This window comes from Mustela erminea, chromosome 12, assembly GCF_009829155.1.
Source record: "Mustela erminea isolate mMusErm1 chromosome 12, mMusErm1.Pri, whole genome shotgun sequence".
Taxonomy (NCBI): Eukaryota; Metazoa; Chordata; class Mammalia; order Carnivora; family Mustelidae; genus Mustela; species Mustela erminea.
The window spans coordinates 7,214,353-7,232,498 of NC_045625.1; the positions used below are offsets into that span (position 1 = coordinate 7,214,353).

General features: G+C 52.8%; 1 protein-coding gene across 18 annotated transcripts in view; it reads right to left on the reverse strand.

Annotated features, from left to right (window-relative positions):
* Window positions 1-18,146, reverse strand: part of DNM1 (dynamin 1) — a 43,809-nt gene that overhangs the window by 13,652 nt on the left and 12,011 nt on the right. For 10 of the 18 annotated variants that reach the window (XR_004277759.1, XR_004277758.1, XR_004277757.1 and 7 more), the window contains exons 2-14: window positions 16,279-16,352; window positions 15,818-15,967; window positions 15,321-15,524; window positions 15,020-15,118; window positions 14,766-14,926; window positions 13,659-13,801; window positions 13,399-13,534; window positions 13,125-13,192; window positions 10,107-10,245; window positions 4,189-4,275; window positions 1,067-1,137; window positions 833-884; window positions 616-627 (exon numbers count right to left, since the gene is read on the reverse strand). Coding sequence is in view for 14 of the 18 variants with exons in the window: in XM_032308974.1 (XP_032164865.1) it covers window positions 616-627; window positions 833-884; window positions 1,067-1,137; window positions 4,189-4,275; window positions 10,107-10,245; window positions 13,125-13,192; window positions 13,399-13,534; window positions 13,659-13,801; window positions 14,766-14,926; window positions 15,020-15,118; window positions 15,321-15,524; window positions 15,818-15,967; window positions 16,279-16,352 (1,396 nt within the window). In the remaining 4 variants the exon portion in view is untranslated. Of the gene's footprint in view, window positions 1-615; window positions 628-832; window positions 885-1,066; window positions 1,138-4,188; window positions 4,276-10,106; window positions 10,246-11,872; window positions 12,012-13,124; window positions 13,193-13,398; window positions 13,535-13,658; window positions 13,802-14,765; window positions 14,927-15,019; window positions 15,119-15,320; window positions 15,525-15,817; window positions 15,968-16,278; window positions 16,353-18,146 lie in introns of all 18 variants that reach the window. The other 8 variants (XM_032308975.1, XM_032308973.1, XM_032308971.1 and 5 more) reach the window with 3 other exon arrangements.

Here is an 18,146-nt window from a genome sequence, read left to right on the forward strand (position 1 = left end):
GCCTGTAGGGCGGAGAATTTGCTGACGGACAAGAGAGACCCTGTCCTTCCCCTCATGGGGTTTGAGAAAGAAAGAGGTATGAAGGCAATAGTCACACAAACACCTAGAATGTTATAAAGAAACTGCGGCCTCTGGAAAATTCCAGACAATGGCTCATGTGGGGGGAGAAGTGGTGTTTTCAACAGAGATCGGAAGGAGAGAGTGGGTGAGGAGGGACTTCTCTCTTGACATGCATTCATCTCTTTACGCAAATCTCCGGTAGAGATGGTTACCTACCATCCAACCATCCATCCAATCATCCAACCATCCATCCAACAGATATCTGAGGAGGACCTGCTGAGTGCCCCTGCCAGCCATTTTCACCCACCCAGCCCACACGGTCTCCCTCTGCCTGAAGTAGGTGCTAAGCTCATGCGCGCTGATGAGCAGGTTGATGGGTCTCTGTGAATGACTGGGCCTCGCCTCTGGACTGCGAGCACATGTGGACACCACGTGCTGATGTGTGCAAGCAGCTCAAGCCAAAGAGTGCCCTTCTGCCCCCTGTGCTCCCCACTACAGATGGGCCCCCTCCTCCCCTTCACTACATAAGCCAAGAGCCCCAGTCCTGGTACTCACCAGAATCTCATCCTGCAAAGAGGTAACCATAGCAACCACGAGAAGCATCGGGAGAGAGGAGAGAGGGTTACTGAGGCAGAGTGGGAGGCTTGTGGCTGGCAGCTGACAGGCTCCCTGGCCCCCGTGGGACCCTTCCCCTCAGGGGAGGGGGCTCTCAGAGCTTGGCGTCCATCCGGCACCCTCCATCCCTCCGGCTGGGGCACTGGGCTTCACTCACCTGGTTCCCTGAAGCCTTCTTCTTGTTCATCTGGTTGCTCCTCTGCTGAGCACTGACAGGGAGAGGGGGAAGGGTCTTGGAATTTCTTCTCTCAAGAGGCCTAACTTCAGTGCCACTGCTTAGTGGGCACTGGACCCAGAGGGTTAACCCAGCAGGCCTGGGTCCTACACACACACACACACACACACACACACACAGAGGAGGTGTCACCTTCTCTGCCTAGGGAGCACTCACTTGGCAAAGCCTATGAAGTCCTCATGATTAGTATTCATGTAAGCCAGCTCAATGTCGATGAGAAGCATGACCTTCGAGGATACACATGTCGGCAGGCAAGGGGGAAAAAAAAATGGCAGGGTTTTAAAATGCACGAAGGGCTGGAAGAAACATACTTATAGCACATATAGAACCCATAATAAATCAACCAAGTCTTCAATAATAGGATCCATAATAAATAAAGAGTTCCTACAAGTCAATAAAGGATGCCACACGAATCAAATTAGCCAAAGAACACGAATGGGGAATCCATAGAGAAAATGCATATAATATAGAAGGATATGTAAAAAAGGTTCACCCTCATTAATAATGAAATCTAAGTTAAAACAACGAGAGCCTTTTATAACCTATCAAATTAATAATAAATATTGGTAATGACCAGAGTGGCCACGATTGTGGGAAGATGGATTTTCATATACTGTTGGTGGAAGTGCAAATGAGGGCCACCATCTTGGAGGGTTATTGGGTAACATTTAACAATATTAAAATGCACATACTCACTGCTAGATCTGTATAAATAATATGTATTGTGGGTATCATAGATAAACTCATCCAAGTGAGCAAAGATCTATGTTCAGTGTGCTGTAGTTTGTAATGGAGAAAAACTGGAAGCAAGCTAATGGCCATCAGAATGTGAAATAAATTATGGCATCCTCTGAACAATAAAGCATTCTACAATATTCAAAAGAAAGAGGACAATTTCTAGGTTCCGGCGCTGGAAGATTCCCTTTGCAAATGAGGAAGAGTGGTGGGATTTGTAACTGAGTTGTGACCAGAGGAACATTCCCGATGCACACCACCGGGTTTAGACCCAAGCCCCACTGCTCTCCATAATACACCTGTGCTCACTGAGCCTCCAGTTCTGCAGATGAAATGTGTCTGCATCCTAGGAGCGGCGAAATCACGATGAAATGAGGCAGCTCACGTGTCTGACATGTCATGGGTGCTCAACAGATGTTAGCTACTACAATTATCTTTAGAGAAAAAAGGCAAGACACACAGCGGGACTGCGGTTATTGGAGATTAAGGTGGAAAATGGAATGTGTATATGTCTCAGGAAAAAATGCCGAGGGGCGCCTGGGTGGCTCAGTTGGTTAAGTGGCTGACTTCAGCTCAGGTCACGATCCCAGGGTCCTGGGATGGAGCTCCAGGTCTGGCTCCCCATTGAGTAGGGAGTCTGTTTGTCCCTCTTCCTGTGCCCCTGCCCCTGACTTGTGCTCTCTCTCTCTCTCTCTCAAATAAATAAATAAGACCTTTTTTTAAGAGTGGAAAATATATGGCAGGATCTTTCGGGGATTTAAAAAATTTTTTTTTTTACCTTTTTTCAAAAGATCTTATTTATTTAAGAGAGAGAGTGCAAGAGGTGGGGGGAAGGGTAAAGGAACAAGCAGACCCCTCACTGAGCATGGAGTCCAATGTGGGGCTCAATTCCAGGCCCTGAGATCATGATCTGAGCAGAAGGCAGATGCTTAACCGACTGAGTCCCCCAGGCATTCCAAGAAGTAAGATCTTAAAACAAAATGCTTGGGCCTTGAAGGGAACACGCCAAACTGTTAATAATGGTTATTTTGTGGGAGGAACCGGAGGCAGGGAAGAGAGAATGAAGGAACACTTTACCTGTAATTTAATTACTTTTATACCGATTGAATATTTTATTATTTATCACTTTTGTAATTGAAGAGATCAATGAGGATTCAAAAACACAACATGCGAACAAAGTTGTGACCGACTGGGGGACAGCACCGTCATGAAGAAGGGGCATGTCAGTATGGAGGTTAGGAATTGGGAGCCAGGGGTGGGTACAGACAGGATGACAGAGAAACGTACAAGTCAGAGGACTTGTCTATGGGCCTCATATGGGCTATGAGGAGGCAGGCTCATCTGCTCCTCCCAGCTCAGAGGCAGCATTCAGTGACTATGTTTGTGAACGAAGGAATGGATGTCTGATAAATGACTAAATAAAAGTCTATTTGGGCAATGGAATATCATGCAGATAGTCCTTAAAAAGGAAGGAAATTCAGAAGGAGCACCTGCACCCCAATGTTCATAGCAGCAATGTCCACAATAGCTTAACTATGGAAAGAGCCCCGATGTCCATCAACAGACGAATGGATAAAGAAGATGTGGAAGACGAACACACACACACACACACACACACACACACACACACACACACAAATATTATGTAGTCGTCAAAAATGAAACGTGGCCACTTGCACCGAGATGGATGGAACTAGATGTTATTATGCTAAGCGAAATGAGTCAAACCAGAGAAAGACAATTATTAAATGATTTCACTCATGTGTGGAATTTAAGAAACAAAACAGAAGCACATGGTGGAAGGGAGGGAAAAATAAAACAAGAAGAAATCAGAGAGGGAGATAAACCATAAGAGACTCTTAATCATAGGAAACAAACTGAGGGTTGCTGGAGGGGAGGGGGGTGTAGGGATGGGGTAACTGGGTGAGGGCCATTAACGAGAGCACGGGATGTAACGAGCCCTGGGTGTTAGATACAACCCATGAATCACCGACGGCTACCTCGGAAACTAATAATACACTATATGTTAATTAATTGAATTTAAATAATTTTTTTTTTTTTAAAAGAAGGTAACTGTGACACCTGGTCTGATCTAGCTGGACCTTGCGCAAACCACGCTAAGTGAAACAAGCCAGACCCGAAAGGACAATTGCTGTAAGTTTCCACTTACAGCAAAGAGTTGTCAAATGCACGGAAACACGAAGGAGATCCGTGGTTGCCAGGGGCTGGGGGGAGGCAGGGGCCGGAGAGTCACTGTGTAATGGCACAGAACTTTGTTTGGGGAGGATGGAAAGGTTCTGGAGACGGGGGTGATGGTCACACAACAGGTGGATGTGCTTCACGCCACTGAACCCACACTGAAAAGTGGTGAAAATGGCAAATTTTATGTTATATATATTCGACCACAATAAAAAAGTTAGAGAAGCAGAGAGTATGAGGTGAGAACGTGTAAAGGAGACTGAGAGAGAAGAGGCAAATAGAAAGGAGGAGGAGGAGGGCTGGGGGCTCGGGTGGGGGTGGGCAGCAGAGTGCCGAGGGCTCACCTGCTCCTTGGTGCGACCCTCACGCTCCCGAATGTGGGTGGTCACGATGCGCTCCATCTCCTCCCGCAGCCGGGGATACTGCTGCAGCTGGGGAGGGGTGGGAGGGGAGAGAGCCACGTACACAGGGGGGCACCGGCAGGGGGCACCCCCACCCCACCAGAATCCAGGGATCCAGGGGCATGGGGTGGCAGGACACACAGAAGGCCTGAGATGAGGGGAAGAGAGGCCTGGGGTCCCAGGAAGCTGAAGGCACCAAGCCATGGCCACCCTTTCCCTCAAGTGTGGGTTCCAAACAGCAATTCAGGGGTCTTTGGGGTTCCAGGCCCTCTTCACTGGCCTACTTGGGCACCTTCGGGGGGAGGGCAGTTCCCATGGGCAGAAATGCCATGGGGCCCAGCCTTCTCCGCCATCTTGGTGGCAGCCATCTTGGAAACAGACTATAGGATGGAGGCTTCTGTGGGGGGCCCGTTTGCTCCCAAAGCTTTCGTTGACCCCCAGAGCTAACCCTTGTCCTCCCAAAGGCTTGGAGGGACAGTCAGGAGGGGAATCAGGCAGAGAACAGCCTCGAGATTCCTGTCCAGGAAGAATCTGGGGAGGGCAGGGCCCGAGGTGCCAGCTGGCCTCCTGAGTCAGGCTGGGGACAGGCAATAGCCCTTGTCAGGGCTGAGGGAGGGGGGTGGGGGGAGACCAGCAGGCACATACAGGACATGCAGGAGCCAAAGGTAAGGCATGCGAGGGCATGGGGTGGGGGTGGGGCATGCGGAATCGGGTCCCAGCAGCATGAGCAGTACCCCGCGGGGGCCTAGCTGGACCCCGGGCCCTCTTGGTAGAATCCACCCGGTTTTGCCTCCCTTTGCATGCCCCGGCCTGGCACCGTCATCCCTGGCGGCATCTGCCCAGCCAACTTATCTCTACCCCAGTCCTTTGGGGTAGTAGCTCACCAGTACCGATTTCCCTCCAGTTTTTATCAACTGAGGCAGAGGAAGGGGAAGTTCCTCGAAACCCTCCTCTCTCTTCCTATGAACTCTACCCTCATCTCAGCCGGACTCCAGACAAAGCCCACATTGCTTCATTCTTCTACAAGACTGTTGGATGCCACCTCCTCCAGGAAGCCCGCCCTGACCACCCCCAAGAGCTGGGTTAGGGGCCTCTCTGTGGCTCCCTTCCCCACAACTGGATTGCCATTGCCCTGGGGCAGGGGCAGGCCAGGCACACAGCCACGGCTCAGAGAGGGCAGGTTGAAGGAATGAGAGAATGAATGAAGAATGGATGTCTTTGCCCTCCTTGCCAGGGTGAGTAGACACCAGCCCCTCCGGCTCACGAAACCAGCTCTTCCTTGGGGAGGGGGCCTCGCTGAGCTGAATGATGGGGAGACCACCCACAGGAACATCAAGTCCTGCTGGCCTGCTCTCCCCACTTGGTGGTCACATGGGACCCGGGTCTGGCAAATCTTGAACCAGTCCTATCCCTCTTCCCATGACTGGGTCAGGCCCCTCAGGTGAACCCCTCTATGTGGGAAGAGACCTGGAGCTTAGTGTGCCCGGGTTACAGGTCGTGATCCTGAGGGCAAGATGGCGGCCAAGGAGATGGGGTGAGGGGCACGGGAAAGGCAGAAGGATGGGGAAGAAAGTGGCACCCTGGATGCCGAGGAGAGGCAGACGTGAGAGATGGTTCATCCTCCCCCTTCACCCCCGACCATCCCATGGCTATGCCAATGTGTGGCTGATGTGGCCAAATACAAGGGACCTGGGGGGAGATGTAGTGCGAGACCGGGGGCTTCCAAACAAACACTGGCTGGACGGGTCCACCATGAGGCCCAAGGAGGGGCTGTAGTCCTTGAAGTCTCCAACTTGGGGTAGACATTCAGGACTGAGTCACCTCCTCTGAGGTGGTCCCACGTGCTTCCTCCCAGGGCAGGGCTATGGCGGGGCAGGGGGGGGTGTGTTGGAGGGGGGAGGTGGGCAAGGAGGGAAGGGGAGCAGTTTGGTAAAGAACATGACCAATTCTCCCACTGGTTCTGGATGTTACATTTGTCAAATTTTCCATGTGTCACACATGACAGGGCAGCCTCAGCCTCTTTGAGAAGTTCTGTTCCCTTTGAGCATCTTTTTCCATTCTGGCTGTCTCTGAGCCTTTCCAGGACTTTTAGCCAGTTTTTAAAATGGAACATTTCTCTCCCAGTCCTTGGCGGAGTGGGGCGGTCAGCTTGGAGCCCATGAGTGAGTGTCCAAGGACGCAGGCCCAGGAGCCACATGACTCTTGTTTCAAAGCCAGCCCCTGCTCTGCCAACTCTCCTTGAGAAAGTGACTGCAGCCTCCCTGAGCCTCAGTTTCCCCGTGTGGAAATTGGGGCGGTAACAGCGCCTTCCCTCTTGGCGTCCTTGGGAGGATTAAGCAGCACACCCCACGGGTGACATTAAACTCCAGAATTCATCCAGAGGAAAGCTGTCATCCCAGCAGGCCCGGGGAGAGTTAGAATGGACTATTTAGAAGCCTCTGGGAGGTGCCTGGGTAAACTTAAAAAGACTTGGGGAAGAAAAAAATAAAGAAGATGGGTGAAGTTTTGCCATGTAAAGGAAAAAAAAATCATTACTACTCATTAAATACATCAAAAGGCAACATTATTTTTTAGAAATAATTTATAAGCTTTCTTTTTTAAAGTTTTGGTTATCAGTATTCCTGCTGACAAAAATCTAGACTCACTGCAAGACTGAAATTTGCAAAGTAGAAACAGAAAAGTTCCTATTCTCTTTGCCCTCCCTTAACATAATGGTTAGCAATGTGACGACTATGCCTTTGGGATTTTATTATTCACACATACCATTTCCTCCCCCAAATACTATATTGTCTTTTGAAACCTGCTCTTTTCCCACAGTACACTGAGGAGGGACATGTGAATGGAAATAAATATGCCTCGCCCTTTTAATAGCTATAGTTTGCCACTGACTGCATGATACTTTACATAATCGATCCCCTCTTGATGGATATCTGGGTTGTTTCCAAAATGTTACCATTTACGATAATTATTGCTTTCCTTTGGAATGCAATTTGGCAGATTGTTTCATAGTTTTTAAATGTTTGATTCTAGTAATCAGTTTTCTAAGAATCTATCCTAAGGAAAAAATCCTAGAGAAAGAGGATTTTTGTATAGGCAAAGATGTTCAGGGGGGCCTGGCTGGCTCAGTCGGTAGAGTGTGTGACTCTTGATCTCGGGGTGATGAGTTCAAGCCCCATGTTGGGTGTAGAGATTACTACGGATATTCATTGCCAGACTATTTATAATATTGAAAAACCAGACACAATTTAAAGGCCTGGGTGGGGGAGTGGGTTAAGCGTTTGACTCTTGGCTTTGGCTCAGGTCCTGATCTCAGAGTTGTGAGATCGAACCCTACATTGGGCCCCACGCCGAGCGTGGAGTCGGCTCGAGATTCTTTCTCTCCTTCTGCCCCTCCTGCTTGTGGTGTCTCTCTCTCTAAAATAAATAAATCTTTAAAAAAATAAGTGTTCACTAATAGAAAAACATGTACTACATGTGACATAAATCATGAAAAATCTGTTCAGTAGAATATCACGCAACCACTAAAAAAGGTTTATGTAGACTATGTAACATACCCCCCCAATGTGTGTTACTAAAAGAAAAAGCAGGATGCTAATATATTCACAGTGGGGCTACCTACAGGGAAAATAAACCTATGTATAGAAAAAAGATTTTTTTGGGGGGGTGCCTGGGTGGCTCAGTGGGTTAAGCCTCTGCCTTCGGCTCAGGTCATGAGATCTCAGGGTCCTGGAATCGAGCCCTGAATCAGGCTTTCTGCTCAGCAGGGAGCCTGCTTCCCCCTCTCTCTCTCTGCCTGCCTCTCTGCCTACTTGTGATCTGTCTGCCAAATAAATAAATAAAATCTTAAAAAAAAAAAAAGAAACAGCAGGATACGTACTATAAATACATTTGTAAGGTTGGTCACTGAAGCACTGTTTATAAAAGAAAAAAAGTTTGAAACAATGGCAGTGTCAGTAGGATATTGGATATATAGATCAAGGCATATTTCTACAGTGGACCGTGATTCAGCAGCTCAAGGGTAGATCTTGCAGTTACGTAAAGGATTCCATTACATATTGCTCAGTAAAAGAGTTCTGAAATCAGTGTGTATAGTATGATTCCATTTAGGTTAAAACTGGCATATATGTGTAATTAGTTAGGAAGCTAATAGTCTTTATCTTTAGGGTTGTACGATTATAGGGACTTTGCTTTCTCTGTACTGTTCAAGTATTTTTGTAGCAATTGTGTACGATCATAACAAAATTAATACTGATCATTTCAATTTTTTTTAAAAGACGTAGACTTGCGGGCGCCTGGGTGGCTCAGTGGGTTAAGCCGCTGCCTTCGGCTCAGGTCATGATCTCAGGGTCCTGGGATCGAGTCCCGCATCGGGCTCTCTGCTCAGCAGTGAGCCTGCTTCCCTCTCTCTCTCTCTCTGCCTGCCTCTCCATCTACTTGTGATCTCTCTCTGTCAAATAAATAAAAAATCTTAAAAAAAAAAATAATTTAAAAAAAATAAAATAAAAGACGTAGACTTGCAAGAAACATACAAAAATCTCAGTAGTAGCTTTCCGGGAAGGGAGGGTTGCTGCCTTTTTAAGCTTTGTCATTTCCCCAGTGTTTAGAATTGAGAAGGTGTTAGTTTTAATAATGAAAAGCAAAAGTTAAAAAAAAATGTAGTTATATCTCGTCTTCGTTTGTAAAGAGATTTAAGGCAGTTTAAGATAAACTCGGTGTTTTTAAAAGTGTAACAAAAGTAAGATTGTGTCGCTGAGAACTCAGGCGGCAGTGGGACGGTGACCCAGATGCCTCGGTCAGTACTAAGCCAGTGGGGAGTCTGGCCTGGGTTTTATTACACCTGGAAAAGGCACAGCGTGGATGCTAATTTGCTTTCTGTCCACGTAAGTGGGCAAAGTGAGACAGGATAAGGGAAGGTGTGCACGTGACTGATTACGCACGAGCCACAAAACCTGTGAAACTTACTTGCAACATAAAGTTAAGGCAGAAGTGCTCCCACCGCCCAGCATAGAGGGCTTTTTCAAATATAGGAGAGGCTGGGCTCTCCTGGAGATTCTGAATCAGCTTTGCTGGGTAGGGGCGCGGGAACCCTGGAAAGTCTCCCCCAGGCACTTGATTCTCATGCACTCCCCGAGGAAGAACTGCCTTCGGATGATCTGGCTAAAATTCCTCAGAATGCCCAAAAGTAGACAAATAAAAAGAAGGCCTTTAAAAAGGTCACAGACCCAAAAGAGGCTGGCCCTGTCGAATGCGTATGGATTACCATAAAGTGAGTGATCCAAGATGCTTTAAGGCAATTGGTTTTGAGGAACTGGGCTGGCTTCCCCCACCCCAGCCCACCTAGATCCCAGATCTATCTGCCCCCGCCCCCTCCGCCCCGCCGCTTCCCTAACTCTGAATCCCACTCTGCTCTTCTTTTCTGAGACTCGGTTGATTCATCTGTAAAATGGGGATAACATTACCCACTTCTCAGGGTTGTTGGGAGGCTTAAGTCAGTTAACAAAGATGAGCACTTAGCTCAGTGCTTGGCCCATAATAGCTGCTTAACAAATATCAACCACCCCCTTCTCATCGTTGTCACCACTGTCATTCTTAGTGAAAAGGGACCGCTGAGGATGCTCAGGTTGGAGCAAAGTCTTCTAGCAGAGATGGGGGCCTAAAAGGATCGTAAGCGTAAGCAGACCCAGGGTTATGGCTGGCACGAAACCTAAGAACCCAGAGTCACCCGGCCAGCACAGGCGTCTGGGTCCATGTGGGTAGCCGAGAGGCTGTCAGGCCTGCTCAGCAGATGGTTCTGCCCACGGGAGGCCATGGCCATAAGGAAGGGACAGCCAGGCCCAGCCCCGCCCTGGCGGCCGTCATACCTTTTCGCTACACTTTCTGATGGTGGCCGTGAGCTCACTGACTACCATATCCACACACTTGATACTGGGCTCTTTGAGCTTCTGCACCTGCTTTTTCACTGTGGCTTCAAAAGCGAGGTCAGGTGTGAAGAGGCCCGTCCTGCACCCGGGAGGAGGGGACGGGACAGGAGGTGCAGCCGTGGGCAGGGGGGATAAGGAAGGGAGTGAAAGCCAAGCAGAGCCAGGATTCGGGGGTGGAGGATGGCACGGGCATGGGGGAAGAGAGAGAGAGACACCGACACAGAGAAAGAGAGAGAGAACAGAAGACAATGTGAGCGTGGGACCGGCCCTCCCTACCGCCACCCGGGGTCGGCACCTCCCAGGTGCTGCCAAGTATCCCCCAAGACTCTGTGGGTATGGGGTGGGGGGCTTCTGAGGGACCAACCCCCACTCCAAACAAGGCCCCTTACTGAGTTTGGATCCTTTCCCCAGGGCTGGGGCTCCCCCCAACCCCTTCTCCTCAGCTACACTGAGCCGGCCCTCTCTGTCTTTTCCAATGCTATCTTTGTCACAGCCTTTGGGTCCTCCTAAGGGTCCCAGGCCAGGACCCCACCCACCCATTCTGTTCAATTCAAGGTTTGCCAGCACCTCCTGCATTCACTTCATCCTGGCTCCAAAGCCTAGCATGATTCCCTACCTCCACCAGGATCGCTGCATCCAGCTGCCCAGGCTGTGCACTGCACAACTCCAGGGGGCTCCATTTGCATAGACCATGGTGCAGATGATGCCTCCTGGAGTTGCAGCGTAGCTGCCTGACCTCCACTCTCCAGCTCTCTGTTCTACTCCTGCCCTTCCCTTTCTCCACAAGGGGCATCCTTTGCCTCTCCTCCAAAAGGGTCTGGAGGAACTCAGCTGGGAAAGACAGAAAGAGAGAAGAGGAAAGACAGAAAGAGTGGAAGTGGTGGTAGAGAGGGGCCAGGGCAGCAGTGGGGAGAGGGAAGGAAGGGAGGCTGAGCGTGGAATCAAATAAGTACTGGATTTGGGAGTCTAAAGCCTTGGCTTTGAGTAATAGCTCTGCCACCTACTAACTTATATGACCTTGGACAAGTCACTATATCTCCTAAGACTCAGTTTTCCTGTTGTGACATGGGTGCCATCCTCCCTGCCCTGTCGTCCTTGGGAGGTTCTGTGAAGCTCAGATAACATAACAGGTGGAAGAGGGCTCTGTGCCTGGAAGGTTAGATGTGGATGGAAGGGAAGGGGAAGGTCCTGAGTGAGAGTTCTGAGTGAGGCAGGGGTGAGAATGGGGAGGATGAAAGACCGTGGGGAGTCAGGGTACCTGCTAGACCCGGGTCCTCTGCACCCCTCTAGCCATCCAGACCGCCAGAGCAGCACCCAAGAAGGCCCTGTATCTCACCTGCCTGTGGGGTCCCTGGAGCCCCCAAAGGGGATCCCCAAAGCTGGAAGAGGGCTCAGGGTCCCTCCAGGCCTATTCTCCTTGAGCTGGGGGAGCTCTTGGTGGGCTCGGAGGATGAACAGTCGCCATCACACCTGTCTTATCAATGTCTAATCCCTGCGTCTAGGGGCCAAGGGGTGGGTAAGGCCCCCTCAGAGAGGCCCCCTCAGAGAGGCCCCCTGTCTTGGTCCTTGGTGGCCTGCCTCCCCCACCCCGTCGAGGTCTGTACATGCTACCGAGGAGGTGGTGGGGGATGTGGGGGAAGGAGCGCCTGGCAGCGGTGCAGGAGGGGGGCAGAGGTGGGGGGGGCTGGCCCGGGCCATCGGGTTACCTTCTTGGTGCACTGTCTAACCGTGCTGATTAGCTCCGAGATAACCATGTCCACACACTTGAGACACGGTTCTCGGATCTTCTTCACCTGCTTTTTCACAATGGTCTCAAAGGCCATGTCTGGGGTAAAGAGCCCCGTTCTGAACGCCCGGAGCGGGAGAAGGGCACAGTGTCACAGGCCAGCTCCTGCCAGGAGTGCCAGGCCAGGGCCCCGCCCGACCCCCTGAACTCTGCCCTTGGGGTCCTCCCACTCCCCCTCTCTGGGCGTCAGTGTTCTCATCTGTAAAATGGGTGGGAGGGTTTCTAATGAAGGGCTTTCCACTGACGCTCTTTGGGGGCAAGACATGGTCTGCTTATAGTCATGTATGTCCTGCTTCCTCTGAAAATTCTGTTCGTACAAAAGGTGCTATGGCCAGAAATGGTATGAAAACTGCCAAACTGGGTTCTCTTTAAGAGCCTTTCTGGGGATAAAACATTTTATTTTAAGATCAGGAGAGAGATTTTTTTTTTTTCTTTCTGTGTCACGGCCAATGCAGTTATCAGTCTGTAATTTCCATGCCAAACCTTGGAATTGAACCTGCTTAAATGCAGGGATATTTTGATCTCGTTCACTGCCTCGCACATAGCAGGTGCTTTAAATTTTCTTGTTGAATGAACAGTGTGGGTCTGGGTCCTTGAAGGGGGTTAAGCTTTTAAGGAAGAGTCCTTTTTCTAGTCCCCTTTCCTGTTCCAAAGGCCATGGGGCTGGCTAGAAGGAGGGAATGATGTGGAATGGGACCCACTTGGGGCTAATGAGACTACGGGAGGGTCTGGAGGGTTGAGAGGCCCTATCCCATCCTAAAAGGACACAGACCTATACTAGTGGCTCCATCCCAGGCCCTCCCCAGTGGTTTGGCACCTCCTGGAGAGGACTGGGGGAGGCTGTCTCATCCTGAGATGGGCAGGGGGTCCAAGCCCGGAGGATGCTTCCCCAGCCACCTATGTCGTGGCCTCTGCCCAGCTGGTCCAGCCTGCGGGCCCTGGTTCCAGGGACAGCAAAGGAGGACAGCAAGTTGCAGAGAGAAGGTGGCCCATGCCTCCAGTCCACCTCCCCTAGCCCGAGCCTATTTGAGCTGGGAGCCAGGAAGGGTGGAGAGGATTGGGGACCAGGGCTCTCGGTCCTTCCTGAGGGTAGCTCACTTCTCTCCCCGTGCCTTGGTACCAGACACCCTGCCTTCCAGGGCTCAGCCCCCTTCCCCGGTCCCAATACGTGCCTAATGCCATGGATATTCTTGATGGCGTAGCTGATCTCCCTTCGGAGCTCCTTCTCATCAAATTCCATCTGTGTAGGAGAGCAGGCGATGGCTGGTCAGGGCCTTCCTGCTTCCCGGAAGGCCAAGACCCATGCCCCGCTCCCAGGGTTGGGCGCCAGGTCAGCAAATGTATTCGTGAAAGTCCTGGGGAGGGGTAGGGTGGGTGGTCCTAAGCAAAAGCCCACCCCCCTCCCGCCCCCCCCCCCCACCCCGGGCCCTGGGGAGACTGTCCTACCTTGACTAGCTCAAAGGGGAAGCGCTCATGGAAGATCCGGTTGATGCGGGCTCCTCCTGACAATTCATAGGTGTCGATCTGGTCCCCTGAGCCCTCAATGCGCTTCTCAAAGTCCACGGCAAACTGCTGGACCATCCTGGGGGTGGAGAGAGTGGGATGGTGTGAGGGGGCTGCAGCCGCCTTGTGGAGGGAGCCCCGGGGGAGCCCTGCGCTGAGGGGCGGCTCGGTGCTGGGGAGTCAGAAGCCGGGGCGGGCCTCACTGCAGCAGGGCCTTGGTCTTGCGCGATGGGTCATCAGGCCGGAAGTTCTTGTATTCCTCCACCTCCTTCTCTATGGACAGGAGCTGGCTCTGCAGCTTGTTCCGAAGCCCCGGCAGTGTGTCCCGGATGTGATTGGTCAGTTGCTGGGGGCGGGAGGGGGAGGGCAGAATGAGACAGGGGTTACGGCCATGGTCACAAACGCAGATACCCGGAGGGTCAAGCAGGGGCCAGGATGCCAGGGCCTGTGGATGTGGTGAGGTTGGAAGCGGTAGAAGGCAGCCATGACCTTGCCCATCACTGTCCTGCCCACGAGAAGCAAAGCCGCTGGGGCCTGGGCCGGGCCTACAGTGGGTGTATGAACTGAATTCATGAGTGAACAACGCAATTTTCTTTCTTTCTTTTCTTTTCTTTCTTTCTTTCTTTCTTTCCTTCCTTCCTTCCTTCCTTCCTCCCTCTTTCTTTTGGAGATTTTATTTTATTTTAAAGATTTTATTTATTTGAAAGAGAGAGAATGAGAGAGAGCACAAGAGGGGGGAGGGTCAGAGGGAGAAGCGGACTCCCCACAGAGCAGGTTGCCGGACACGGGACTCGATCCTACGACTCCAGGACCATGACCCGAGCTGAGGGCAGTTGCTTAACCAACTGAGCCACCCAGGCGCCCCTCAAGATCTTATTTTTACATAATCTCTATGCCCACTGTGAGGCTCAAACTTACAACCCTGAGATGGAGAGTACAGGCTCTACCAACTGAGCCAGCCACACGCCCCATGCAATTTTCAATAGAAACCGGGAGTCTAGATTTTTATTTGAAATTACCTGATTTCTAGACACCATGAAGGCCAAATAAAATGTCTCTGGGCAGGGATGGCTGGAGGGCTGCCCCCTCTTCCCCTCTGAGTTTAGGCCTCCCGCAGGGTAATTCTCAAGTTCAGAGAGCTGGAGTGTCAGGTCTGTGGGGCCCCCAGTCCCCAGTTCCGCCCCCGCGCCACATGCCTTCCCCGCTCCCTCCCATCCCCATCACACCCACGAGGAGGACTCCTCTGTGGGTCACCCTCACATTTGACTGGTTCTGTCCTCATGCTGCTTTCCCCAGGCCTGAGCTCCCACCTGGTTGAGGACCTTCTGCAGGTAGGGTGTGCCCATGCGGTCCGCCAAGTGGCGGTAGGAAGGGTGGGAGAGGAAGAACTTGCGCTCAGCGGCCAAAGCGGCCGTGATGTCCTTCTTGCCATCAATGTCCTTCTGGCTCCGGTTCACCACTCCGATGTAGCCTGTGGAAGGCCGTAGAGGTCAGGGGCGAGCAGCCTTGCGCAGGGTGGGGTGGAGAGGGGCAGAGCAGCAGGTTAGGGGAGGGGCCTGCCTACCTCTGCGCAGGGGAAGAAGCTTGTTCTCCAGCACATCACGGGCGTCGGTGCCCTCGTCCATCAGATCCAGCTTGGTGATGACCCCGATGGTGCGCTGGCCTGGGGGGCCGCAGGAGAGGCTCATCTGCATCTGCACTCGCCCTCCCACCTGAGACCCCCTGCCCGAGCACCCGCTCGGCCCATCTCCCTACCCATACCTTCCCTCACCCACGCCTGCCTCCTTTACTCTTTAGAATGGCTCCTCCTGGCCCTGAAAGTAGAGCCCCAGGGCCTTGCACTTCTGCTATCCTCAGGAACCTACCCTGGGGGTCCACCTCCTTGGCAACCTTGAGAGCATCAGAGTTGGCCAGGTCGGAGTTGGCCGGGGACACAGCCAGGATGAGGCAGTTCTCCTTGGTGACAAACTGCATGAGCATGTCCCGGATCTGGAACTCGATGTCAGGAGGTTGGTCCCCCACCGGGACCTTGGTCATTCCGGGCAGGTCCACCAGTGTCAGGTTCAGCACTGGACAAGGTGGCGAGAGGGCGGGCTCAAGGCGAGGGGCGTGGCAGTGGGCGGGCAGATTAAGGAACGGGGTTGGCTAGAGAGGATCCCTCCGGAGCCGGCGGCAGGTGGACGGGATTAGGGAAACGCCGGGCTGAAGCAAGGGGAGTGGGGCCGTGCAGGGCGTGGCCAGCGGTGGGCGGAGCCATGGCGGGGTGGAGTTTGGGGTAGGATGGGCAGAGGAGCGGGGTCGCTGTGGGGGCGGAGCCAAGCCAGGGGGCCAGGAGGCCCGAGGCAGGGCCACGTCTCCTCACCGTGCGGCGAGTAGACGCGGAGGTTGATGGGCACCGGGGAGATGCCCTTGTTAGTGCCAGTGACCCGGTCGGTCTCAGCCTCGATCTCCAGGCGCACCTCCTCGAAGTCGGTGAATTTCTTCCCCTTGCAGTGCAGGAATTCGGCATATTCTGCCCCAGAGTGGGGAGTTGGGGAAGAATGGTGGAGGGGTAAGCACCTTAACCTGGAACCCACCCGGGTCGCCTCTTCCACTGCACAACCCCCCAAACACTGCCTTCTCTCCCCTCCCTACCCACAACACCACCACAGTCTCCGTTATGCATTTTTTTTTTCCGTTATGCATTTTTATCCCCACTTCCAGATGGGGAATCCAGGGCCAAAAGCACACAGCAAGCTAGTTCAGGGGCTAGGCCGGACGGCTCTTTGTGGATAGAGTGGGGAGGCTGGAGAGGCCCGGTCGGGCTGCTGGCAGAGCGCGTACCTGTGGTGGCATTGACCAGCTGCAGGACCAGGGGGCGTCGGGTGACGATGCCTGACCCTCGGGGCAGGAAGTCCCTGTAATGAGGTGGGAGCGAGAGGACCGTCAGGGCCTGAATAGGCTCCCTCTGTCCTGCCACTGGGAGTCCCAGCGCTCTCCCAAAGTGCCCACCACACCTTAGTCCAAGGGGTTTCAGGTCACAGAGGGGAGATGGCATCCGAGAAAGGTAGAAAGGACATTCCCCCCACCCAGTACCCTGGGTCACAAATTTATGCATATCAACTGCCAGGAAACCAATAACCCTCAGATCTCTCTCGGGTATGCTCTGTGTTGGTTCTGGGCCAACAAGAAGTCCTTCTGCCAACCCAGTCACCACCATTCAGCTGTGTCGTGGGGGTGCCCTGCGTGCCCAAGCGCCCAGTGGCCACAGAGTGGGTCTCAAGGAAATGGAGCTGCACCTTCTCCTCTCCTTTCCGCTGTGGGGGAAGGGCAGCATCTCACTTCCCCTTCCCTGGGGGCCCCATCTGGCTGAGGCTGAGGATGAGGGGGGATGGGGGAAGGAGGAGGCAAGGGAATTCATGCTTCTTCAGGGGCCTACTGCACACCAGGCTCCTTGTGGGCAATATCTCATGGACTCCACCCAACAGCCTTGTGAGACAGGTGCTGTTATTTTCCCCATTTTCCAGATGAGGAGACTGAGGCTCAGAGGTGTTCAGGCTGAGCCGCTGGTATCCAGCAGAGCAGGCTCCGGAGGCAGATCTGTTTGACTCTGCTGGGAGAGCTCCCTGTGCTTCAGTCCCGTGCAGACCCAGTCTCTGAAAGACGGGACCTGAGGGGTCCCCGACTCACTGGCCCAGACCTGATGTCTATACCCCAACTATCTGCTTGTGCCGATGTCAACCTCAGCAGTCCTTCTGACTAGCCCTTGTGGGTGCTGATTCTCTGTGGGTGCTGTCCTGTCAGCACTTCTCCTATCCACCCCCACCCACGGCCCCACCCAGGCCGGCGCGAGTCTGAGGGCGGAGGTCTCTTCAGGGACAAGGCGGTCAGAACAGCAGTCATGGGATCCCCAGGACACAGGAAATCGGGGAGCGGGCTACAGCCTGAGGGGCCAGAGGGATCCAGCTGGCCACCTCATTCACGGAGACGCGCGTGGAGGCCCAAGAAGGGGAAGAGACATCCAAGCTCCTTCAGGACTTGGACGGAGCCTGAGAAGAACCCAGGTCTCCCACCCCCAGCTCAGAGCCTGACCTGGACCACACAGCTTCCTGACCCACCCCCACCCCGGCACTCCCCCACCAGGAGGATCCCAGACACAACAGAGTAGGCCCAAGCTCCTGGGTTCAAGGCCTTCTCTTGGGTCCTGGGGAGACTTCTTCCTGCCTGGCCCCTCCTCTGGGGAGATGAGAGGCCAGTAGGGAGGAGTCAGCCACTTCTATGGCGAAGGAGAAGGATGACAGATCCTGCCTTTATTCATCATTTCCAGGTGCTAGGCAAGCACTTTTCATTTCTGCAAGACGGAGCTTTGGAAGGGCAGGCCCAGCATCTTTCTGCTCACCGCTGGATCGCACTGTCTAGCCCAAGGCTTAGCATGTAAGAAGCACTTGATAAATGCTGACTGAATCCCCTGGCCCTCAAAACAGGGCCCTGACATGGAAATGCTCATTTTACAGATGAAGCCACCAGGGCTCAGAGGTGAAGTGACTTGTCCAAGGTCACCCAGATGGGCATGGGTCAAACCCAAGGGCCTGTGAGGCCCCAGAGACTGGGAAGTTTCCTGTCGAACTCTGCCCCTCCTTCAACCCAAAAAGCCAGAATTGGCTTTTTATGTAATTCAATTACATTCCGTCTCGGACAGATTTGGAAGCAGC